This window comes from Cricetulus griseus, assembly GCF_003668045.3.
Source record: "Cricetulus griseus strain 17A/GY chromosome 1 unlocalized genomic scaffold, alternate assembly CriGri-PICRH-1.0 chr1_0, whole genome shotgun sequence".
Taxonomy (NCBI): Eukaryota; Metazoa; Chordata; class Mammalia; order Rodentia; family Cricetidae; genus Cricetulus; species Cricetulus griseus.
This window is the reverse complement of record NW_023276806.1, coordinates 243,426,808-243,448,812: the sequence shown is the minus strand read 5'-3', so window position 1 is coordinate 243,448,812 and position 22,005 is coordinate 243,426,808. Positions and strand designations below refer to the sequence as shown.

Genomic DNA, 22,005 nt, shown 5'->3' with positions numbered 1-22,005 from the left:
AAATAAAAAATATAAAAATAATGTACTTAGATCTATGAAAATTAAATGAGTCACAAACCTCGCCCACTGCAGGTACTCTAATCTCTGCTTATTTATTTATTTAAAACATGCATGATCTTTTACACAAATTTGAACTTTAAAAATAAAAAGTTTTATGTATTTATTATGTTCATAGTGTTCTTCCTGAATGTGTCCCTGCAGGCCAGAAGAGGGCACCAGATCTCATTACAGATGGTTGTGAGCCACCATGTAGTTGCTGGGATTGAACTCACGACCTGTGGAAGAGCAGCCAGTTTCTCTCTCCAGTCCCAGTTTTGAACTCCTAATTCTGTTATGTCTAGCTATGGGATCCTCCTATCGTTACTTCTATGCATTTGGCTTATATACAGCATTACTTCCAAGGTTTCAGTTCTGAGGGCTTTTAGCAGATAGTTAGCTACAATGCACACCCACAGAGACAAGGGTGTGAATTCTGACTCCATATAGTGGGTTAGAAGTTAATGTATCTGAGTCTTTGAGCCAATCATCACAAAATCTTTGCCCAAAGAAAGCAAGGGGACATTGTGACTGAGCTTAGTTTTATAGTTTTCTCTAATGGATGGCTTCAGACCAGTTTTTAGAATTGATTTCCTCATTCGTAAACTCTTACATGCCTATTAGGAGGCTTGTGATAGTCGAGGAAATACTGTCAAGTATAAACATCGTCGTAAGTGAGGTCAGTACTGCTACCATGTAATTAGTAGAGTCAACAGAAATTGCTTCTAGGTACTACAGCACAAGGCTCTGCATGGTTTTTGCTTTTAAATTTTTTAAAAATAAAACTAATGTAATTTCCATATGTCCACTGAGTACAGGAGCCTGTTATTTTTTCCCTCACAGAGATGTCATGTCAGACAGGCAGACATTAGTTTACTTTGCTATTGCGATCACATTTCTACTAAGGCACCCACAGTTTGGTTTTAGTTAAACCTGAGGACACGTAGTCACATTCTCTCTCCCTCCCCAGTCTCTCTCCTCTCTAATAGCTTCTGTACTGTTGAGCAGTTCTTTTCCTTGGAATGTCCTTCTTTTGGCTTATGTCATTCTGCTCCTATATCACTACACTTAAAGCTGGGAAGTCTGGAATCAGAAGGTACGTACAATGATTATAGTGATTAGAATAGCGATACTTATAATGAAAGACTAAAAATGTTTAGATTTTGGAGTCTAGAGCATGTAAAATGATAGAGAGTATAGAATTTAATCTATCTAAGTTTTAGCTAAGACTCCACTGTATTTCAAAATTATAAGTCTAATGGACTACCTCTTACAATGTGATTATAGTAACTGTGAGGCTAGTAAGATAAATCCCCATGTTTAACATCTCTGAGGAGGAAAGGTGTGAAAGACAGAGATGGCCTGACAGTTGTCTTCAATTATGCAAATGTCTTATATGTTTGTCTGTCACTAGTATGGTGAGTAGAACTTAATGGCACATAAATTTTCATTGTGAATACAAAAATGCAAATAAATGAGTTTTTCTGAGACGGAAAAGGAGGTGGCCTTCCCATTTTGTATAAGCACCTGAGCAAACAGGACCTCACACTTCTTTTCCAAGGATGCAGTTCCCACACCGTCCTTCAATACCGTCCTTCAATACCAGTGTTTCCCTTCCACTTTCCCTGTGAGCTTTGTGCAGGGACCTCTTAGTTGTTCTTGACTTTAACCACCTTAATATTGGTCTTAGACTTGTGATTGTCAAATGTCCACATCAAAGCCCGCCTCTCCAGTAGCTCTTCAATTCCAATAACTGAACGTGTACATTGGGATGCTTACTAATCCCTACATATCATCCTCAAGATGCCCCCCACCATTAAAAATTATTTGTATTACATTCCAACTATATTTTCCCTTCTGACCTCGCCTCCCATTTGCTCCCTCACCTACTCCTGCCCCCTCAATCCATTCCTCCCCTGTTTCTGTTCAGAAAGGGGCAGGCCTCCCAGGGGTATCAATAAATCAGGGCATATCAAGTTGCAGCAAGACTCAGTTCCCCCCCTTGCATTTAGGCTGGGCAAGGCAATCTAGTATGAGGAATGGGTTCCCAACAGCCAGACAAGCCATTGGGACTGCCACTGCTGCCATTGTTAGGAGTCGCACAGACAGACCAAACTACACAACTGTCATTTATCTGTAGAGGACCTAAGTCAGTCCCATGCAGGCTCCCTTTCTGTTGGCTAAGACTCTGCAAGTTCCTTTGAGTCAGATTAGTTGTTTCTGTGGGCTTTCTTGTAATGTCCTTGCCTTCTTTGGCTCCTATGATCCTTCCTCTCTCTTCAACAGTGTTCCCTGAGCTCGGCCAAATGTTTGACTGTGGATCTCTGTATCTGTTTTTCAGTTACTGGATAAAGGCTCCCTGATGACAATTGGGGTAGTCACCAATCTGGTCACAATAGAAGGCCAGTTCTGGCTATTGCTAGGAGTCTTATCTGGGGTCACCCTTGTAGATTCATGGGAGTTTCCCTCAAATCAGGTTTCTAACTGTCCCCGAAAAGCACCCCCTTTCTAATCATCTCTTTCAGTAGAAGGCAGAATGGCCTTTCTTTTTAATATATTAGTTCTGGCCTTTCTTTTTAAAGCTCTCATTTCATAAGCATTCCCACCATCTGTGGGTAAGTACCTCACTTTCATCTTTGCACCTTTCATGTGCTCCAGAGAGAAGCCAGTGGGGATAGAAAGGAGGTGGGTCTTTTCCCCTCCCCTACCTTCCTGTCTTCTTTGCTCCCACTCATCCTCAACTCTTCTGATCTCCTCCTCCATTTCTTTCCTCTCTTCCCCATTCCCCCCATGTCTTGACACATACTAAGCAAGTATTCTATCCCTACACTCCACACTCATTCCCCCTGTAGCAGTTCTGAATTTTTAACAGATGAACAAGTTATCTTTAAGCTGTCACCTGAAAAGTTATAAGCCACAACCAAGAAGTCGAACTAACATGGTTGTCTAAACATGACCTGAATAGCACCACACTGATAGACATGCTAACACAGAAAGGGAGAGAGTTCAAGAGGCTTCAACCTTAGACAAAGAACAGGCAACTAAGGAATGCTGAGACCAGGAGGAATAGCCTTCCCCAGGGAACTGCACACCAATTGGTTATCCAATGCCAAATTGTCAGCATTGATAAAATGCATACAAGTAACATTGTATAGACTGAGCATCTTGTATTTAGGAGTACACACACACACACACACACACACCACCACCACCACCACCACCACCACCACCACCACCACCACCATCACCACCACCACAACAACAATAACAACTATTAAAGAAAAAGAGGACATGAATTTGAAAGGGAGCTGGAGGGTGCATGCTGCACATGGAAGCATTTGGAGGGAGGAAAGGAAATTGTAAAGTAATGCAATTGTATTATAATTTCAATACATAAAAAAATTTAAAAAAGATTTTTCTCCTTCTGTTAGAAGATATTCTTGAAACATAACTACTTAGAATCTCCTAAAACCCTAACTTCTTGGGAATTAATCTCAGATGGGGAATTACTTGCTTAGCAAGAATGAAATCCTGGTTGCCTAACAAGACATAACTCAAGCATGATGGTGCCCAGCTGTAATCCCAGCACTTATAAAATAAGGCGAGAGGATCAATGACATCTATGCACAACAGCGTGGTATAGAACCAACTTCTGTGAGTTTAGCTGCAAGTAAGTGCTCTTATACAAAGATCTTGGCTGCTCTTAAGCAAAAAGGCAGTACAGCAGTCTTCATTGTGTTGTCTGCTCAGTGTAGCTGATTCACAAATATGTCATATGTGGCCCATGTTGAGAACCACCCGTGTCCTTGGTAAAAGAAACATCAATGTTGAATTCATAAGTAAGCTTCTATGTGTGTCTCATGTGTGCTGAATTACCTTATGTCTGTGGTTCAAGTTCTGCAGCAGTAAAGTAGGAAAATCAAGTGTATATTTCATAGAATTTAGGCAAGAATTAAATTACTGATCAACAAAGTTTATGGAATACTGTTTTCAATTAGGCTTCACTTGTTCTTTTGAAATGTGGTCTCATGTAGCTCAGGCTGGCCTTGAACCTGTTATATAGACAAAGATGGGCTTGTAGTTCTGAGTCTCCTACCTCTGCCTCCTCAGATAAGATTTCATATGATATCTTCCCTTTCTTGATAACACCTTATCTTAATTTAAGAACATATTTAAGTTGAAGATTCATTTAAAAAACCCAATTCTCACATCTTTCACAGAACATCCTGTATTTTCTGCTTCCTGTGATGAAGGGACTATGGAGTCTTGAGTTGATGTTGATCTGAAAGTCTCTCACTCAGACTCTAGCATGTCTCTATGTTGATGGACTCATCTATGTAGATCATAACCTATTACTATAACATATTATTATAAAAATAAGTAGATTCATGCTTATCAGTTTTGGGGCAGCATGCTTTCTTGTATTTGTATTTAGATTAAGTGGAAAGTGTGTCAACAAGTCAGGGTGAAAGCAGCTAACCACTAGACCATGAAGGAATTGATGCCTTCAGACCATCATACTGAAACGTGAACAGAGCAGAGACCAAAGGGGGATTACTCAAACGAGCCAACAGTTCTCAGAAGTGGCTTCCAGTTATGGTCTGGGAAAGTTCACCAAGAGTTAAAGTGAGGAATATGTGATAGTTTTAGATACCGTGCAGTCTTCAATTTGCATTTGAGGAACTGAGCTGAGGTGTGCCAACTCTGTATCCTATTTGAGCAGCAGAGGAAGTCCAGCAGGGTGATTTTCAGCAGAAAGGAGAAGTAACTCAGCTAATAAGTAGGGGAAAAGATGGACAGCATTCACTAGCAGCTTTTACTAACAGCCACTTCCAGCTCTGCTGCTTGGTAAGGAGCCAGCATACATTTCTATAATTAAAAAGTTTTCAGAAACTAGATTTCTAAAATCTTCTTATCAAAGATGGCGATAAGTCTAAATGACTATCAAGCTTAAGATTTAAAACAATTTGAAAATTCAAATAAAAACTATTAGTATTGCCCTACTTGTTATAAGAATAAAAATGTTCTAGAAACAACGAGTATAGTTTTGTGATCATAATTCTGGCCACTTTGCATGGTTTTCTTTTATTAAAAAACACCCACAGATGAGTGACATCTCCTTATACATCAGTGATGTTTATAAAGTGTCTCATTTTCTCAATGCAGTATCTTCAACTCAAATAAGCTGCTTTAGAACATGACTTCCTGAGTGTTGTTTTGTGCCCTAATTTGTCACCAATGATGTGGTAAAAATCTCCGACCATCTGCATGGGACTGTAGGGAATGATAAGCAACTAAGGCATGATAGAGCAATGCTCCTGGCTCCTCATGATGTTCTTGGAGCCAATCCAAAGCATCAGCAATCAGCTGCATTTTTTTTTGCCCCCAGATATCACATGGAGGGATAGATAATGGAGAAGATAATGATTATCCTGCTGTGCCAATAATGCAAGCAGAGAAGGCCAAGTCTCACTTGCATTCCAAGGCCTTGGGTTCTCTAACAGATTGGGAAGGCTTGATTGGCACTGGTCCCTCTAGGCCTTTCTTTCCTCTGGAGACGGTATCTGACATCTCTAGTAGGAATTTAAATCTTCACTGGGTGGAGGATTCAAAGATTCTTATATTGTCTAAACTAAGGGATTGGTCTCACAGTGGAGATATAAGTTGTTTTCAAGGTTTTATTTATTTGTTATATTTACAGTGATCTGCCTGAATGTATTTCTGCAGGCCCAGTTCTCACTATAGAGTGGTTTCGAGACACTGTGTGGTTACTGGGAATTGAACCCAGGTCCTCTGGAATAGCAGCAAATGTGCTTAACCTCTGAGCCATCTCTCCAGCCCTGAGACATAAGTTTTCCATAGCTGTGCCCACCTGCTTGACAGAACCAACTGAAGGGAGGACATGTTTATTTTGACTTAGGAGGGCTTCTGTCCACTGTGATGGATAATCATAGCATGGGAACAGCTTCCTTAGTGGTGGCAATGACAGCAGCACATGTTGGAATTCTTCTAATATCATAATGGACCAGGAAACACAGTAGGCTACGATCAGGTTTGAGTGTCACCTTCCAAGGCCAGCCTTCTGTAACCTCCCAGCCTGGGTGTATCGCCTTTTCATTTAAAGATTTATTATTTTTATTTATATGTGCGTGAGTGTGTATACCATATATACAGATAGTACCAACAGTGGCCAGGCGAAGGCACCAGATTCCCTGAAGCTGAAATTATTCCTCCCTGACTTGAGTGCTGGGAACTGAACTCTGGTCTGGAAAAACAGAAAGTGCTCTTAACTGCTGATCCACCCCTTCCAGCCCCAGGTTCTACCTCTTTAAAGCTCAGCATCCTTTAAAATCACATCCTAATCTGGGACTCAAGGGCTCAGCAAATGAGCCTGTGGGGCACATTGCAGGCTTGAACTGTAACAGAGGTGAGGCTATTTTAGAGGCTTCCTTTAATTTTTTTGTTTTTCTTGAGACAGGTTGTTAATCCAGTCTCCCAGATTCTGGGATTAAAGGGACACATTGCCATTCATAGCTTTGAGAATTTTCTTAGGAATCTCATTGGGCTTGTCGAATACATTGTGTTATTCCCAACTCCTTGTGTTGGTATTTATAGCCCCAGGAATGATGATGCCAGCTGTATGTAACATGAGAATAGATCTCCATTAGTTTTAGGATTGACTACATTTGCCTAAATATCTCCCATGAAGGAAGGTTAAGATGTAGCTTTTAGGATAATTTTTTTTCTACGAAGCATCATTCCTCTGCCCTACCCATTATTTTCTAACTTTGGAGACTAACTTCTTTCAGAGGCAAAAGACACAGTTTTCCTCAAAGACTTTTTTTTTTTTAATTTTCTGATCTTTATGATTTTGGCTGCACAGAAGTGACTAAATTGATAATATAAAATGCACATCCCACAGTCAGGATGTTCTCTGTATTTTCTGAGACATCATAAAAATTTGTCTTATATCTGCTTGAAGATCTCATAGGGATGGGTTTTTAAACTGAAAAGTTCAAGCTGACATACCTCTAAGCAGGGATTTTTAGTGTTATTAGGCCCAATTTTTATCATTCATATGCCAAAATAAAAAGATAAGCAAAAATATAGTACACATTCATTTGTCAGAGAAGTATATGCTGTCAGATGCAGGTGGTAGCTCCCGCAAATACACTAGCTTGATAACTGCATAGATATAGTCAGAGAGGCTCAAGGGTTATTTACAAGACAGTGGTTCTAGATGCTCCAAAGCATTGCATACTACCATTGCTCTTTAGTTACCCTCCAGAACTTGTTGGTAAGTCCCTATTGCAATCATAAGCTGTCCCTTCAGTTGGCTTTGTGTTTTGGGGTCTCCCATGCATCCACCCCATAGTCATCTCATTACAGTATGGTTGTATAGTTGCCTGGTCTCTCATTTGTAGCACTGTGCTCCTGTACAACACACACACACACACACACACACACACACACACACACACACACACACACACACACACACACAGAGAGGACAAGTTAAAAGCCAGACAGCTGGATCCCATTCCCAGAATTTCTAACTGAGTCATCTCAGACTGGGAACCCTTGATTTGCTTATTTAATGAACTTTCAGATGCAGAATTCATGTTTCCCTTAAAGTGCCATTTAAAAGTAAGTTGCCCTATTCTATACCACAGTGTTTATTTTCTGTTTGGCTGAATATATAGTATGCTAAATGCAGTGAACATGACTATGTTAGAAATGGATTTGTGGGAGAGGCTTTTTGTTTTGATATTTAGGGAGAAAAATTATATATTGTCCAATAGATACAAATTCATCAAAGGAAACATACATTTGAAAATAGATATGATCCTGAATATATGCTGTTTTTGAATTAAAGAAGTAGCTAAACTTCACGTGATAAATATTTCCTATTAAATTTTTCACTTCGCTTTGAGTATTTACCAAGCTTAGAAATTACCAAAAAGGAAAGAAAATAAGTGTTACCTAGTATAAAGTCTCTTATTGCATGAAGACAGGCTGACATAATTCAAAAAGCGTCTTCTATTTACTTTTGCCTGAGGTTTTCTGAGATTACAAAATTCCCCACCAATATTCAAATTGACTTCTGTATGATTTGGAAGCAAATAATTATCTACATTTATTTTCCCTTTTCTGAAAGCACAGCTTAAATAGCTGGCCTACAGAATACATGCAATTTCAAAAATTTTAGGACCAATTTATCCAGATTAGAAAGCATTTAGTCAATGCAGGATGTTCTGATTATATGAAATAATTTACCAGTCAGCATTATTGATGACCCCACCATTCCACAATTTTATGATTGTGGACAATTATAAAAACAACATCAAAAAAATCCCAACTAAGAACAATCTATAGATCTGATCCAAAGGATGGCCTCACACCCATATAATACTTACAGGACTTACACAGAAGCAGGGGGTTAACATGTGAGGGGGATGTTTTGGGGAGACACGGCGGGATTGGAGGGTGATGTGATCATATGATCACTGCATATATGAATGAAATTCTTGAAGAATAGAAAGTGAAATAGCAAGGCATATCTTTAAATGTCTATAAGCATATAAATGCCATTTTAATAATCTTCTTGATTTATTTTTATGTCTTATTTATATCAGTATCTTCAGTGTTCCTATTCATTCAAAATAAAATATTGTGATAAATGCTGAAAGAATGTATGAATAACACTAACCATTTATATCATTAAAATGTTGTATTACAAATGTTTTTTCCTTCTGTTGGTGGAGAAATCTTTACTTTGTGAAATAAAGAATCATGGCGTGCATCTGAGTTTGTACCCAGGGACTGTAATAGATGCCATCATTCATTTCAATGAAGTTTTAATGCATCTTAATGCAGGAAATGTGCTCATTTGCTGAATGCACAGCTTGTTCTTCTCCTGACATAACATAAGCAAAGAGAGGGCTGCTTCATTTTTCCTATGTTTAGCCATCCCAAGTGGAGAGAGTCTACAACATGACTTCTGACTCTCTTGGGTACTCTCCCATGTATTGTGCCTCTGGAAAGTCAGCAAGCTATTTACATCTGTGCTCTCTACCAACTCAGCTGTGTCTTATTTTGCTTGTTTACTTGTTATTTGTTTGAAGCAGAATATCATGTAGTTCCTGTTAGCACCAAACACTCTAGGTAGCCGAAGCTAGCCTTGCATTGTTTGCTCTTTGTGCTTTCACTTCCCAGGTACTAGGATTACAGGTATGTACCATGATGCTTTTAGTTGCTATTAAAATGAACCAGATAAAGGGTGCTCTTAATGCCCCAAAGAGTCAGCAAATCAAAGGCCACAGCACAAGGCAGAGAACAAACCTCTGAGCTTTCTTAAGCACTTATTGTTTTTAGGAATGAATGTTTTCCATTGTATCACATAGAATAACCTCTCTAATTTTTTATCCATTATGGTGATTTGGATGAGAACAGCCACCATAGACTCCTATGTTTGAATGCTTTGTCCCCAGTTGCTGGAACTATTTGGGAAGGATTAGAAGTGGTGTAATTATTGGAGGAGTTGTGCCACTGGGATGGGCTTTGAGATTTCTCCCTTTCTCCCTCCCTACTTACCTCCTGGTTGTGTTGTAATATGTGAGCTCTCAGCTACTGCTCCAACACCTTGCATGCCTGCCTGCTACCCTGTTCCCATCACGATGGTCATGGAATCACCTTCTGAAACTGTGAGCCCCAAGTAAACTCTCCTGTAAACTGCCTTGGTCATGGTGTCTGTCACAGGAATAGGAAGTAACTAAGACAGTCATGGGAAGAACTCTGACAATAAAAGATGGCCAATTTCCCTTGTGTACCAAGGAAGGATCCCATTCTACCACTAACTGAATACAAACCTAGCATCAACAGGTGAAACATGTAAAGAGCAAGAGTTAAGAAACCCTTTCAGAACTATAGACTGAGAAAGAGAGCAAGATTACCACAGAGAATAATATGCCCAAGGAAGTGTAGATGGCAATATATGCTGGCGTTCCAATGGTCTTCTCTGAGCAGACAGGTGGAGGGTCACCTAGGTGATGGGTGAATCCATGAAAAAATCTTCTCAATGACTGATAATTATTTAAAAGTTAAGGCAAAAAGAATTTTATAGATCCAGTGAGATGTCTCAGCCAGTATGGGCACCTATTGTCAAGCCTGACAACCTGAATTTAAACTTGGGTACCCACATATACTAGAAGGACAGAAAGGACTCATGCAAGTTGTCCTCTAATTACCACAAGTACACCATAGCACACATGTAACATGTAACATGTAATACACATACATATGCACACACACATATGTGTAAGCTACATGAAAAGTTTGTATTTTACCTAAGTCACCATCTAGTGCGAAACTACTCACTAAAGTGTTATTTTACTTGAAAAATCTTGCCTGCATCACATTTGTTCCAGTTTTTTTTTTTGGAAAAAAGGAAACGTTTCCTGATGATAATTAACTCAATCCCATATGCACAACAAGATGTGATTACATGGAAACTCTTTACAAAGTAATATGACCTTTTTCATAAAGGTGGGTTCTATTGACTGAGAAACAGTGTTCAAGATAAAGGTCTAGTGTAGTGTGGGGGAAGGTCTGGGATAAGCATCAAAGTCTGAGGGTAGTAGTTATAGCCTGGCCCTATTAACTACAGGCACCCCTGGCCATCTGGGTAGGAAGCAGATTATACGTCTCTTCCATTTTAAAGACAATCCTGCTTGTTTAGCAATACTGGTTTAGCTAGTGCTTATCCATGAGCACAAACACCTTATGCCATCTACAAATTCATGTTGTCAGACTGTGGATCACAAGTGCACTTCCTGCTCAGAATAGCTGGCAGAAGTCTCTTAGACTCAAGATTGTCCCGGCTTTTATATCTCTATCTAATCATGGATGTGGAAAATTGGTAAATACCAAAGGTTATGTGTTGTCACTCCTTTAGGCTTATGCTCAGCTACCTTACTTGGCTATATCTGTAGTTGAACGAGCTATTGCAGAGGCAAATTATACTTCAGACACACTGCAGTCTCCATACTGACAGTCATGAACCCAGACAGGATTTCAACAATATTCTCCATCTTACACTATACTTTGTCCTTGACACCCTTTATAAAAGTCCATTTAATTTTAAGTACAGAGACAAAAGCAAAACTGGGGAGGGGCCACTGAAATTAGGGAAGGGTCTGAAATGTCTCTGAGAGAAATGCATATAAATATTCAAAGAAGCAGGAGCCAAAAGGAGGTAAAGGAAACAACCTCAGTGAGTACTTTCTTAAACTTGGTATGTTCCAATGAACACTTCTTTATTTCTTAACTTAAATTCAAATTTTATTGGATGTTTGACTCCATAACCAATGTCCTTAATCTGAGAAGATCCTACAAAGGCACCAAATAAAATGTCCAAGCTCGGTAGATCTATACATATCCATACCTATGATGTTATCTTTTACTTGGAGAGCAAAGAGAGATATACCTATTTTATCTGCCATGCCCAATGCTCCCATTTTGGTCATGGTTTAATTTTTAAATTGTATACTTGTCTATTATTTGTCTGTGGGGCATTTGGTTCTTTCTTTCTATAATGTGTGTCCCAGGGAATGAACTCAGGAAGTCAGGCTTGGCTAGGAGTGCCTTTACTCACTGAACCATCTCATCACTCAGTTATTTACAAATTCTTCATGAGATCTGTCTAAATAATGAATGGCTGGGTATGAAGATCAATTTTAAACAATTCTCACAGACTCTCGGACTCATTATTATCAAATTTATTTAGATTGGTTTTATTATTTTTTCCAAAAGCATGTTCTTGTTTCACTCAAAAAGTTTTCATTTGCTACTATTTTGCTGTATATTTGAGACAGAGTCTCACTATGTAGCCTTGGCTGGTCTGGGACTTGTTATGTAGGCTAGCCTAGCCTTACACTCACAGAGATCTATCCACTTGCCTCTGCTCCCCTGCCCTCCCCCTGCACTGGGATTAAAGGTATGAGCCACCATTCTTGGCCCTTAAACAGCTTAATAAAATGAGAACATGCAGAACGCATAGGAAAGTTACAGCATAGCATGTTCTAACTCCAGCTGACAAAAGTAAACCAGGTCATTTCCAGGAATTCCCTGTTTAAAGAAACAATGGAAGCTATTTAGGATTCCTGACTCATTTTATACTGTGTGTCCAGTTCTCATTTCTGTCCCCATGGTTTGTGCAAGCCTTTCCTCTTAGCACTCACCGATTATGAAAGCCATTTCAAAAGTACTTGTTGAGTAATGCAACAATTGTGGTACACATTAGGGGGCAGAAAATGGATTCAAGGCACAGGACTGTCTTCAAAGAATACAGGGAGAACAGAATAAATGCACATGAAATTAGAGTAACTGAGTATGTGATGTTCACTATGGGAATTGCAGGGAAGGAAAGACCATTGTGGGTCAGTTTGGAGAGGCTTCAGAGGCCAGGGTTGAAGTGAGGTGAAAACTGAAGTGTATCTAGGTCGGAGCATTTGAAGAGGACAAAAAAAGGAAGACTACATTCAATGATAGTGTCATTGAACACTCCTGTAGTCTTTTAGTTTATCTCTTCCTCCTCCTTACTCCTAATTCTTTTTCACCTCTGCTACTGATGTTGATCTTTATTTGCTATTTAAATATCCTTTCCCAATGCCTAATGTTCCAGAAGAGTTGTTGATAGCTCCATTTTATATACAGAATTCCTACCCAAGGGCTTCACCCCCATACCCTTGGTGCAATGGACTCTAGAAAGCCAGTGACCTAGGCCAGGCTAATTATATTCCTTACATGGGATTTATTTCCATGTGATTGTGATCATTTCCTTTCTCTTTCACACCACTGCTAATGAAAGGTAAACCTGAAGTTGCCTCTATTTACACCAACTCTCCTCTTTGTATTACACAGAAAATCAATCTTTACTTAGAGAAAATGACAACATACAGGCAGAAAGACAGCCACATAATTTAAGTATCTGAAGTTCCTGGAGCTACCTGGATCTGGATTTCTACATTTAATGAGCTATTATTTTCTTTTGATTTTTGAGACAGGGCTTTCCTATGTAGTCCAGATTGTCACTGGGCTGTCACTGAACTCTTGACCATCCTGTCTCAACTTCCTAAGTATTATAAGCATCTGCCAGCATGTCCAGCTTGAGGCATCCTTTTCTGCATCCATTTACTTTGAATGAGTGTTCATCAGCTGTAGGTAGGCTAACCCAGACAGTAGTGAAATGAAAATGTAGCTCTCCAGCATGTATGGGTCCCTGGCTTTAACCTCCAAAGAGAAAGAGGACTCAAAAGGACCTGATTGGAACAGTAGAATCAAGAAACATGGCACAGAACAGAAGGAAACTTCTGGGGAATGAAATGGTGTGACTTGTTGAAGAATGGACACATCCTACATAGATGGAACAAGAGCCAGAAACAGCATTCAGGAAGCTTGTGGGCTTGCAGAATGAAATGGGTTAGCTGAGTTGAGGAAGTGGCTTTCAATGGGGGCACAGCCTGGCCAAGATGATTGGGTTTCTGGTAAAGATGCAACTGTATCAGCCTATGATTGTGAACAAGAAAGAAACTGAACGACTCTTTCTGTCAGAATTCAAAGAAATGTGACACAAATGTTGAAAATTTAGCTCCCCAAACTCATCTTTTGCTTCCCTTTCCTCCATTTTCTTTCAGTATAAATCACTGGGAGACTTATAGCATAGAACAATGATTCTTAAGACAGGGTATTTAAACTGAAGCATCAATATCATCTGGGAGTCCCCCAGAAATATAAATTCACAGTCCCAATGCCAGAGTACAGGGGACCCTAGGGATGACCCATGGTCTGTATTTTAACAAGCCTCCTAGTAGATGTAGATTCCTGGTCAGGTCTTAGAACCACAGGAGTCAATAATTCTTTTGGGGGACATTTTATAGTGGGTAAGGTCACCTAGAACTAGATTCTATGACTTCACATAGTCAGCATCAATATCTTAAAAATTCATTTTCCTTAAATTTATACAAAAACTGTGTTGAGCAGTTTGTGCTACCTGCAAGGTGTTGTTAAAGATCTGTTAGAAATGTCGGGGAGAAAAAGATGACAGTTAAGCAAAAACATAGTTGCATTTTAGCAGTGAAAAATATGTTGTGTGTTTTCTCTCACACGTGGAATCTAAATTTAGCAGTCCTCTCTCTCTCTGTGTGTGTGTGTGTGTGTGTGTGTGTGTGTGTATGTATTAGTAAGGCAGAAGAATTATTTGGGATGAAGAAGGAGATCAACAAAAGGGGCAAATGATGGAAGAGAATGGGAAAGATTGACATGCGTGGAGGGGAAAAAACGAGCAGGGTAAATTTGTCTTTAAGATGAATAAAAATAATTTAAGACTATGCTATGGAACTGGCTGTGGGGGGTTCTTGAGTTAGGAGGCCAGTGGGATGTCCTGGGAGAAATAACATTTAAACTGAGAATTAGTGACTGGCAATCAGTCTGGTGAGGCTCAGAGGAGGAAGGTGTTAATCTAGGCCATGTAAAGAAAGACCTAGATTCTTTTAGGGAATTAGGAAGAAATTAGTACAGGTATGTCACAGCTGATGGTGTGTACCAAAGCTTCAGAGGCAGACCTCACACAGAAGCCACATGGGCACTCACAAGTCTTCTTAAAGATTGTGCATGTCCCACTGAGAGTAAAGTACAACTCATCAAAACTTCAACAAGAGGCTCACATGTTCTGATCTTTTTCCACTTTTAAATGTGATTTTTTTATAAAGACTTTTCAGCACAACAAACAATGGGCATAATAACACCATGATTTAATTTCTGATTTATAATTGGTCGGTAGCAATATTTTTCCAGAATGAGGCTGTGACCAAGTATGTGAAAGAGGATATGGTGTCCAAATGGGGACCAAATGCCAGGAACAGAAAAGGAGGAAGGGCTCAGGGGTTGCTTCTTCTTCGTGGTTGTGACTAAGGCTGGCCCTGCCTTTGCATGTCTGCAGCAACAGAACTGCAAGTTCACAGATATCTGCTCCTCTCATCATCATTATCTTTCTTCCTATTTAGGGGAACCTGGTGTCCATAGTCCGTCTGGAAGCATCTTTACTACACAGCATCGCTTGGAGAGATTTAGTTATCTCTTTTAGGCATCACTGCTACTCCTCTCAGAATGATTCACAAGTCTTACTATCTTCCCTGACCTTGAGAAGATGTTTTATTGTTAATATCTATTTCTTTTGTTAATATATCATATTAACCTGTGTGATTACACATTTGTAGTTGTTGGTATTGCAGGGTATATTTCACTAATTACTTGAAAATTATAGTCAGTTACAATTGTCCTGTGTTTCAATAACATGCATGTTATTAATTTATGTTTTGGGAGTTTTATACGTGAGAACTACATATAGATTACTCCTACCTATCCTATCCCATCTACACTGTATTACACTTTCCAAAATTCGTGATCTCTTCTTTAATTATTATTGTTACATGTATACATACATATGCACATATGTGTGCACGCACACACACACACATATATATAATAGATATATTATATATATATATATATATATATATATATATATATATATCTTATTGAGTCCATTTAGTGATGCTCTTATGTGCATGTGTCCAGGGCTGATCACTAACATGCCTATGATTGATTTATAGACAACTTACAATGGAATGTCACTGGAATCTGAAATGGTCTGCTTATAATGGGACTCATCACACCTTTCTCAAGTCAATTGATTTCTGATGTTTCTTGCGTTTGTCAATATCACTATCTCTTGTTTCTCAGGTTCCCACAGTCGCCATGATCTTCAACAATCTTGTCTTATTTCTCACTAATTATAACAAATAAAATGGTTCCTATTCACTTAATGGACTACCAGAATGTCATTCATTCTTCCTTCTACTGATATTATCATTGTATCACACTTAACTCATGGTAGGGTACTTCTGCCCACAGACTAGTCCTCATTGACAGTACATCACCAGGGACATGGTGACTTCTATGTGGCTCTTCTAGTCTACTTCATTTAGCAAATTTTGTATGTGTTATTTTTGCACTAAAATGTTTTTCTTCTTTAGAGAAATATCATGAAGATTCCTATGGGATATAAGAAAGCCAGTGATGAGCATTCTTTGGCTGAAGATTGGCCAAAGAAGGCACACTCCCAACCAATCTCATGTTTTAAGGCAAAAAACTCCTTAAGAAGGTCATGGAGGCTATTGGGAAGCAGAGATTAGTATAACAGAGATAAATAACTTGGAATGAGTCTGTTTTCCTCCAAAATTCTTGGAAAATTTTATTGGCCTGTATTATTTTTTCCAATCTGCCTACACAAATTCACAGACACTTGAGTGCAAAATGTTGTCTGACCTAGTGGCATTTGCTCCAAGCTGAATGTCTCAAATTCCATTCATGCTTCTCTATATACCTAAAGTTCACTTTGTCTACCTGTAGTTCCACCTCATATGAAGGGATTTCTGCATCGTCTCAGAGAAGAACAATATTTTTTCCCTTTAAAATCCTGGAGGATTTCTCTACTTACAGTTAACCTTCACTGTCTTAAATCTTTGTCTTCTCCAGTGTACATTCAATGTCTCTCACTTAGACAACAGACCAGCTAAGGGAAATGTTGAGTCTCTTGACACTTGGTCCTCAGCCTCGAGTATGTTATGCTGCTGATTGCAGTTGCCCAATTGGTTATTTTGATGGCAGCACAGAGTGGAAAATAATACCTGTATGTCCTTTGGTCTTACTCTCACTTGTGGAAGTCTAAGTTAAATAAATATCTTACCTTTGGATGTACCTCCCCCACAACAGACAAAGAGCAGCGCTTGTGAGGTGTAAAACAACCTGTCATTCTGGCTCTAGCTGTAAATGTTACCTTTTCTCCAGAAGATACCAGTAAATTAGTGTCTATGAGTGCCATTTATTAAGTATTATTAGAAGTAGATTTGGGAAGTAACAACAAAAGGGTTTAAGCTGGACATTCTCAGTTTAGATGAGAAATAGTGTAAGCTTTCAGAAAAGACACATAATTATATTAAAAAATTATAAGAAACATACATTCCAATATAAATCACATAATGCCACTTTACTTGCATGGTGCGTGTGTGCGTGCGTGCGTGCATGCGTGCGTGCGTGCGTGTGTGTGTGTGTGTGTGTGTGTGTGTGTAGGTACATATATATATATATATATATATATATATATATATATATATATATATATATATGTCTTCTGACAACTTGGGAGAATTGGTCTGTCCTTCTGTAATGTGGTTCTTGGTTATCGAACTCAGATCTCTAGATTGGTGGTAAGCACCCTTCCACACTGAGCCAGCCTGCTGGCCCCTCACCTTGTGTTTTGAGACCGGATCTCTATGCGTACCAGGAGCTTACTGACTTGGCTAGAAGAGCCAAGCTCTTAGAATCCCCCTGTCTCTGCCTCCCCAATGTTGATTCTAGGCACATGCTGCTGCCCTGGCTTTTGAAAATATGTGTGCTGTGCATCAGAATTCAGATATTCTTGTGATTGCCACGGGAACTCTTCCCATTGAACCATTTCCCTAGTCTCTCTCACTTTATGTCTAAACCTGTAAAATTCCCTAGCATGTTTTAAGGCTTTGGAAATTGTGGCCCATCCCACTTCTTCATCTGAATCTTTACCATCTACTCCCCCCACTCACCACATCCTGTCCACTGTAGCAGGCTCTTGGTTTTCTGGACTGCCACACTCCTGCCTTGTCCCTCATTCCTCTTGGCTTCCTGTGGCCACATCCTTTGCAGAATGGGCTTCCTGCTTCTTTCCTTCTTCAGGTCCCCTTGTCCTTTGACTTTCCCCCTGATTTCTGGAGTGACTTTGGCCCATGTGTTATGTATTTCTGAATCCTCCACTGTGATTGTAAATATGCACAACTGTGAAATCATTTTTGCATCTGTGTTCTTCACCCAACAATAACGTAGCACCCAAGTGCTACCATATCAGGAACTGTGCAAATACCATGCACTATAAATGGCCAATGTTCAGAATAAAGCCCAGTGCACAATAAGCTTAAACAATGGAACAAATGAACATTTTATAAGTAATTGTCTGATACAACTTTCAGAGACCAAATTGTTCTGCTATTCACATCCAGACCTTGATTCTTCTTGTTCTGGCCTGAGTGGACATGAATTATATTATCTAGTGCATGTGTTTGCTATGCATGCACACAGCAGGTTTTATACAATAGCTTCTGCTTTCATAAAAACAAGACCAGATAATCGCTATGCAATGGAAATCTTTACTTGGTCTCCGAATTCAATTTAAATGATTTAGTATAATATGAAAAAATTAAAATTTGTCCTATGTATGCAATAATAGAACACACATTAACTCTTCAACTTTAAGTTAACTTAAAAGTAATATATGCTTTAAGGTTAAAAAACCCACAAATACCCAAACAAACAAACCAAAAACAAGACAAAATGGTTTTACTGCTAGGAAATGTCCCCAGGGTTAAAAAATCACCAGTGCATGATCCTCAGTAAAGTGAATGTGGCTCTCTTTCCCTAGAGGTCTCAGTACCCAGACAACAAGCCGAGGACTCGTGTCACTGTCCTTTGGCTCTTGAGTAACCCTGCTGAACCAGACAACTGAAGAACAAATTGCAGCCAATAGCAAAGAAGATTTTTCGGATGCAAAAATCTGACCTTTGAGAACCTCTGGCTTGAATATCTTTCTGTCAGGCTGCAGATGACTGGCCTTATTCAAAAATGAATATTTCCACACTGTATCATTACTATTGCTTCCACAATCATGGTTTTAAGCAGAATATGTACAAAACCCAGTTGCTTTTGCAAGCTCTATTCTGGAATAAGTCATTTACTAAAAGAAAGAGAATACATCTAATTCAATATGTTTTTGTACCTATGCTCAAAATCTTCTGCTTTTCATTTTACCACCTTATATACCACCTGTAACATTACAAATGAATGTCACACTTTGAGGGAAGTTCAAACACAAACTGAGCTCCCAGACAGAACTATATTTGGGTGGTATCGAGTCGCTCCTTTTAGCTACTGACCTGCACACTTCGAAAGTATCAGACTCATCATCATAGGCATTGGGAGGCTTCTGAGCAGAGGTATTCACTTGGAACCCTGAGTCATCCACACACTCGCCCCCTTCTGTAGCTGCCAGGATTTCAGTATTCGAATCAATTTCCGACAATCTCTTAGTGATTGTTTCTTTTTCTCTAAGTGTGTGCAAGTAAGATTCTCTGTGGCAGTATCTGCCTTTACTTTCTGAATGGCTCCCTTCGAGTCTCTTCTCCTCCAAGGACCCCCGTGGCAGGGGAGAACTGCGTTCTTGGTACCTTATCACTTTTCCTCTACAGATGTCTAAAGAATGGCTCCCACATTCCATCATCTCTTGGTGCTTTTCACCTTTGGATCCCTGCTCAACAAGTTCAAGTCTGTCGGAAGTGGAGGACACATCCAAGCTTCCACACGATTTGTTATTATTTCTCCTTCTTCGAGACAGCCTGAATTTCATCTGAGCTCGTCTTTTTGCCTGAACCCAGTGACTCTCATCTGTGGAGGATGAATCTGATGACTCCATATTAAGTTCTCTCCAGCTGGGACTTGAGATCTGGAGGTGAAAGTCATTTCTTCTCACCTTGGCTTGCTCTTCAGAATGCTCATATCTCTGAGAGACCCTCCTCCTCCTCCTAGGCTTCTGTTTTATTGTTGTCTTACCAGATTCCTTTCTAGCATGGCTCAGCACCATGACAGGGGTGCAATGCTCAAATGATTCTTCTGACATGTCATGCAAGATGGAAGATCTAGACAAGGCATCAGGCCAAGGGTGAGGAATGGGAATGAAAAGGAAAGTCATGGGAAAACAAAGAGAGAAAGAGAGAGAATGATGAAAATGACAGCATGGCCAGAGGTTGGTAAATAAAGACAAGCTGAAGGAAAGCTAAGCGGGGGTTGGGACGTGAGATCCACAGACACCATAAAGCAAGAGCCACCAGTTCTCAGGCCATGAAACAAAACTACAAAATACTGCTCTAAGGAATACTGAATAGGATCATTTACCCAAGACTTACCTGCAGATGTCCTGAGTAGATGGACAGACAGACAACCTTGACTGGCTCCTGGGAGCTGTCCCTGTGGTTGGACTGCTTGCCTGGAGAAACAAGTTAGATAATTTGGCATCTTGATTAAGGTAATACATGGTTGATATCTTGCTTTTTTTCCACATATTTAAAAAATTGCAACAAACGTGGCTGCTGGTCATGTTGCTCATAATGCAGCTCATTGAATGTGGGAAGTCAGTGGACTTGTTTTGCAAAAGTAAAACTCATTTGAGGAACTTGAAACAGCTGATGTACTGTACTGCTCTGCTGTTGCTTCATTTGTGAGAGAGGAAGGTGATTCCACAAGTTTCTATTCTATTTACCATAAGCACTGGAGTGGAATAGCTCAATTTGCCTGGGAAACAAATGAGTGTTTAAAGGTCCCAATGAAGCCAAGGATTACAATGTCAAAATGTGAGAAGGGTCATGATAGGCATGTGAATAATCAAATTGTCACCAGGTTGCTAGATAATACTTTGAGTTAGCAACAAGGCCCCATGAGACCATATATTTGAAAACACGGTAACATTTAAAAGCCTGAAGCTACTCTTGTGGTGAATTCATTATTGGAGTAAACAAACCCATCTTTCAAAACAATATTAACCTTCCGTACTTGTTTGTCCCTCTCTATGACATACTAAGTTTGGGGCTAAGAGCCTGAAATAATAGAGATGGTTAGCACAAAGTTCAGTACATTTCACCAAATTCTTTCTTTTGAAATCTAACTGTTCTTGACTCCACTTGACTTCTTCATACTGTTGTGTTTATTGCAGACAATGCTGATAGGTTGAAGCTTGGGTGGACTGGTGATTCACTATTGTACTTAAACTTAAACTGTGGCTTTATCTAATCTTTGCAATAATTTCACACATGGAAAATAATTGACAGGTTTGAGTTATTTAATACCACTTCTGTATATTCAATTAGCACAATATGTGTTTGTAGTAAACACTATAATTATGTCTAAGTACAGTTGAGGACACTGAGAAATTGAAGTGGCTTTTTTGTTAAGACACAGAAGCATGCACCAAGAGTCAGGCTTTGTTTTTCTATGTTCTAATCACCAGAGATGCAGCCTCTCACCTTTGAACAAGAAAAATGAAACTAATGACAGGTACACATTCTGGCGTGACTGCATCCGTAAAATACATAATTTTGTCACTAAGAAAATAACACTAAGAGTAGAAAGATTTCAAATTTCAAAGTATTTCTCAAAATTCTTGTGTTAGAAATATGGGAATTGTCACACACTTAGGGTCTGTTGATTCAGAAAATTCTAAACCAAGAGGAGAAAAACTTCTTAAGTATTCAGAGTTGGCTGAAAACTGGCACTCTAAGGTCAACAATCTGATCCCTAGATATTCACTCTCTTTTTCTCTCTCTTTCCCTCTCTCTCTGTACTGGAGACTTATGTTCCCTTGAGTTTGCTGTGCAGTCGAAAATTACCTTGAATTTATGATCTGCCTGTCTCTACCCCTCAAGTTCTTGGAGTATGCCACTACATTGGACTTCTAATCTCTGGATCTTGTAGATGTGCTTTCTTCCATGGCAAAAGAGTCTTTATAAACTTGATTAAACTAGGGATTTTGACATAGAGAGATTTTTCTGAAAATTCCCAGCAGGTTCAAGGCAATTGTAGGACTCTATAAGAGGGAGACAGTGGGATTAAGGTAGAGAAAATGAAGGATGGAGAAGAGGTCAGACAGAAGGCCTGTGCTTGGGAAGGTAAAGGCTCTGAGGTAAGGAATTCTAGTGCCCTGGAGATGCTGGAAAAGGTTAGAAAATGCATCCCTCCCTTGTGTCTACAGAAGAAAGTGAGCTTGTCAGCACCTTG

General features: G+C 39.4%; 1 protein-coding gene across 15 annotated transcripts in view; it reads right to left on the bottom strand.

Moving 5' to 3' along the window:
* The window catches only part of Marchf1 (membrane associated ring-CH-type finger 1), a 630,089-nt gene that overhangs the window by 55,088 nt on the left and 552,996 nt on the right, over positions 1–22,005 (bottom strand). For 14 of the 15 annotated variants that reach the window (XM_035450825.1, XM_035450824.1, XM_035450836.1 and 11 more), the window contains one exon: positions 20,142–20,221. In XM_035450825.1, coding sequence (XP_035306716.1) covers positions 20,142–20,221 — 80 coding nt within the window. Of the gene's footprint in view, positions 1–20,141; positions 20,354–22,005 lie in introns of those variants that run through there. The other variant, XM_027388916.2, reaches the window with a different exon arrangement.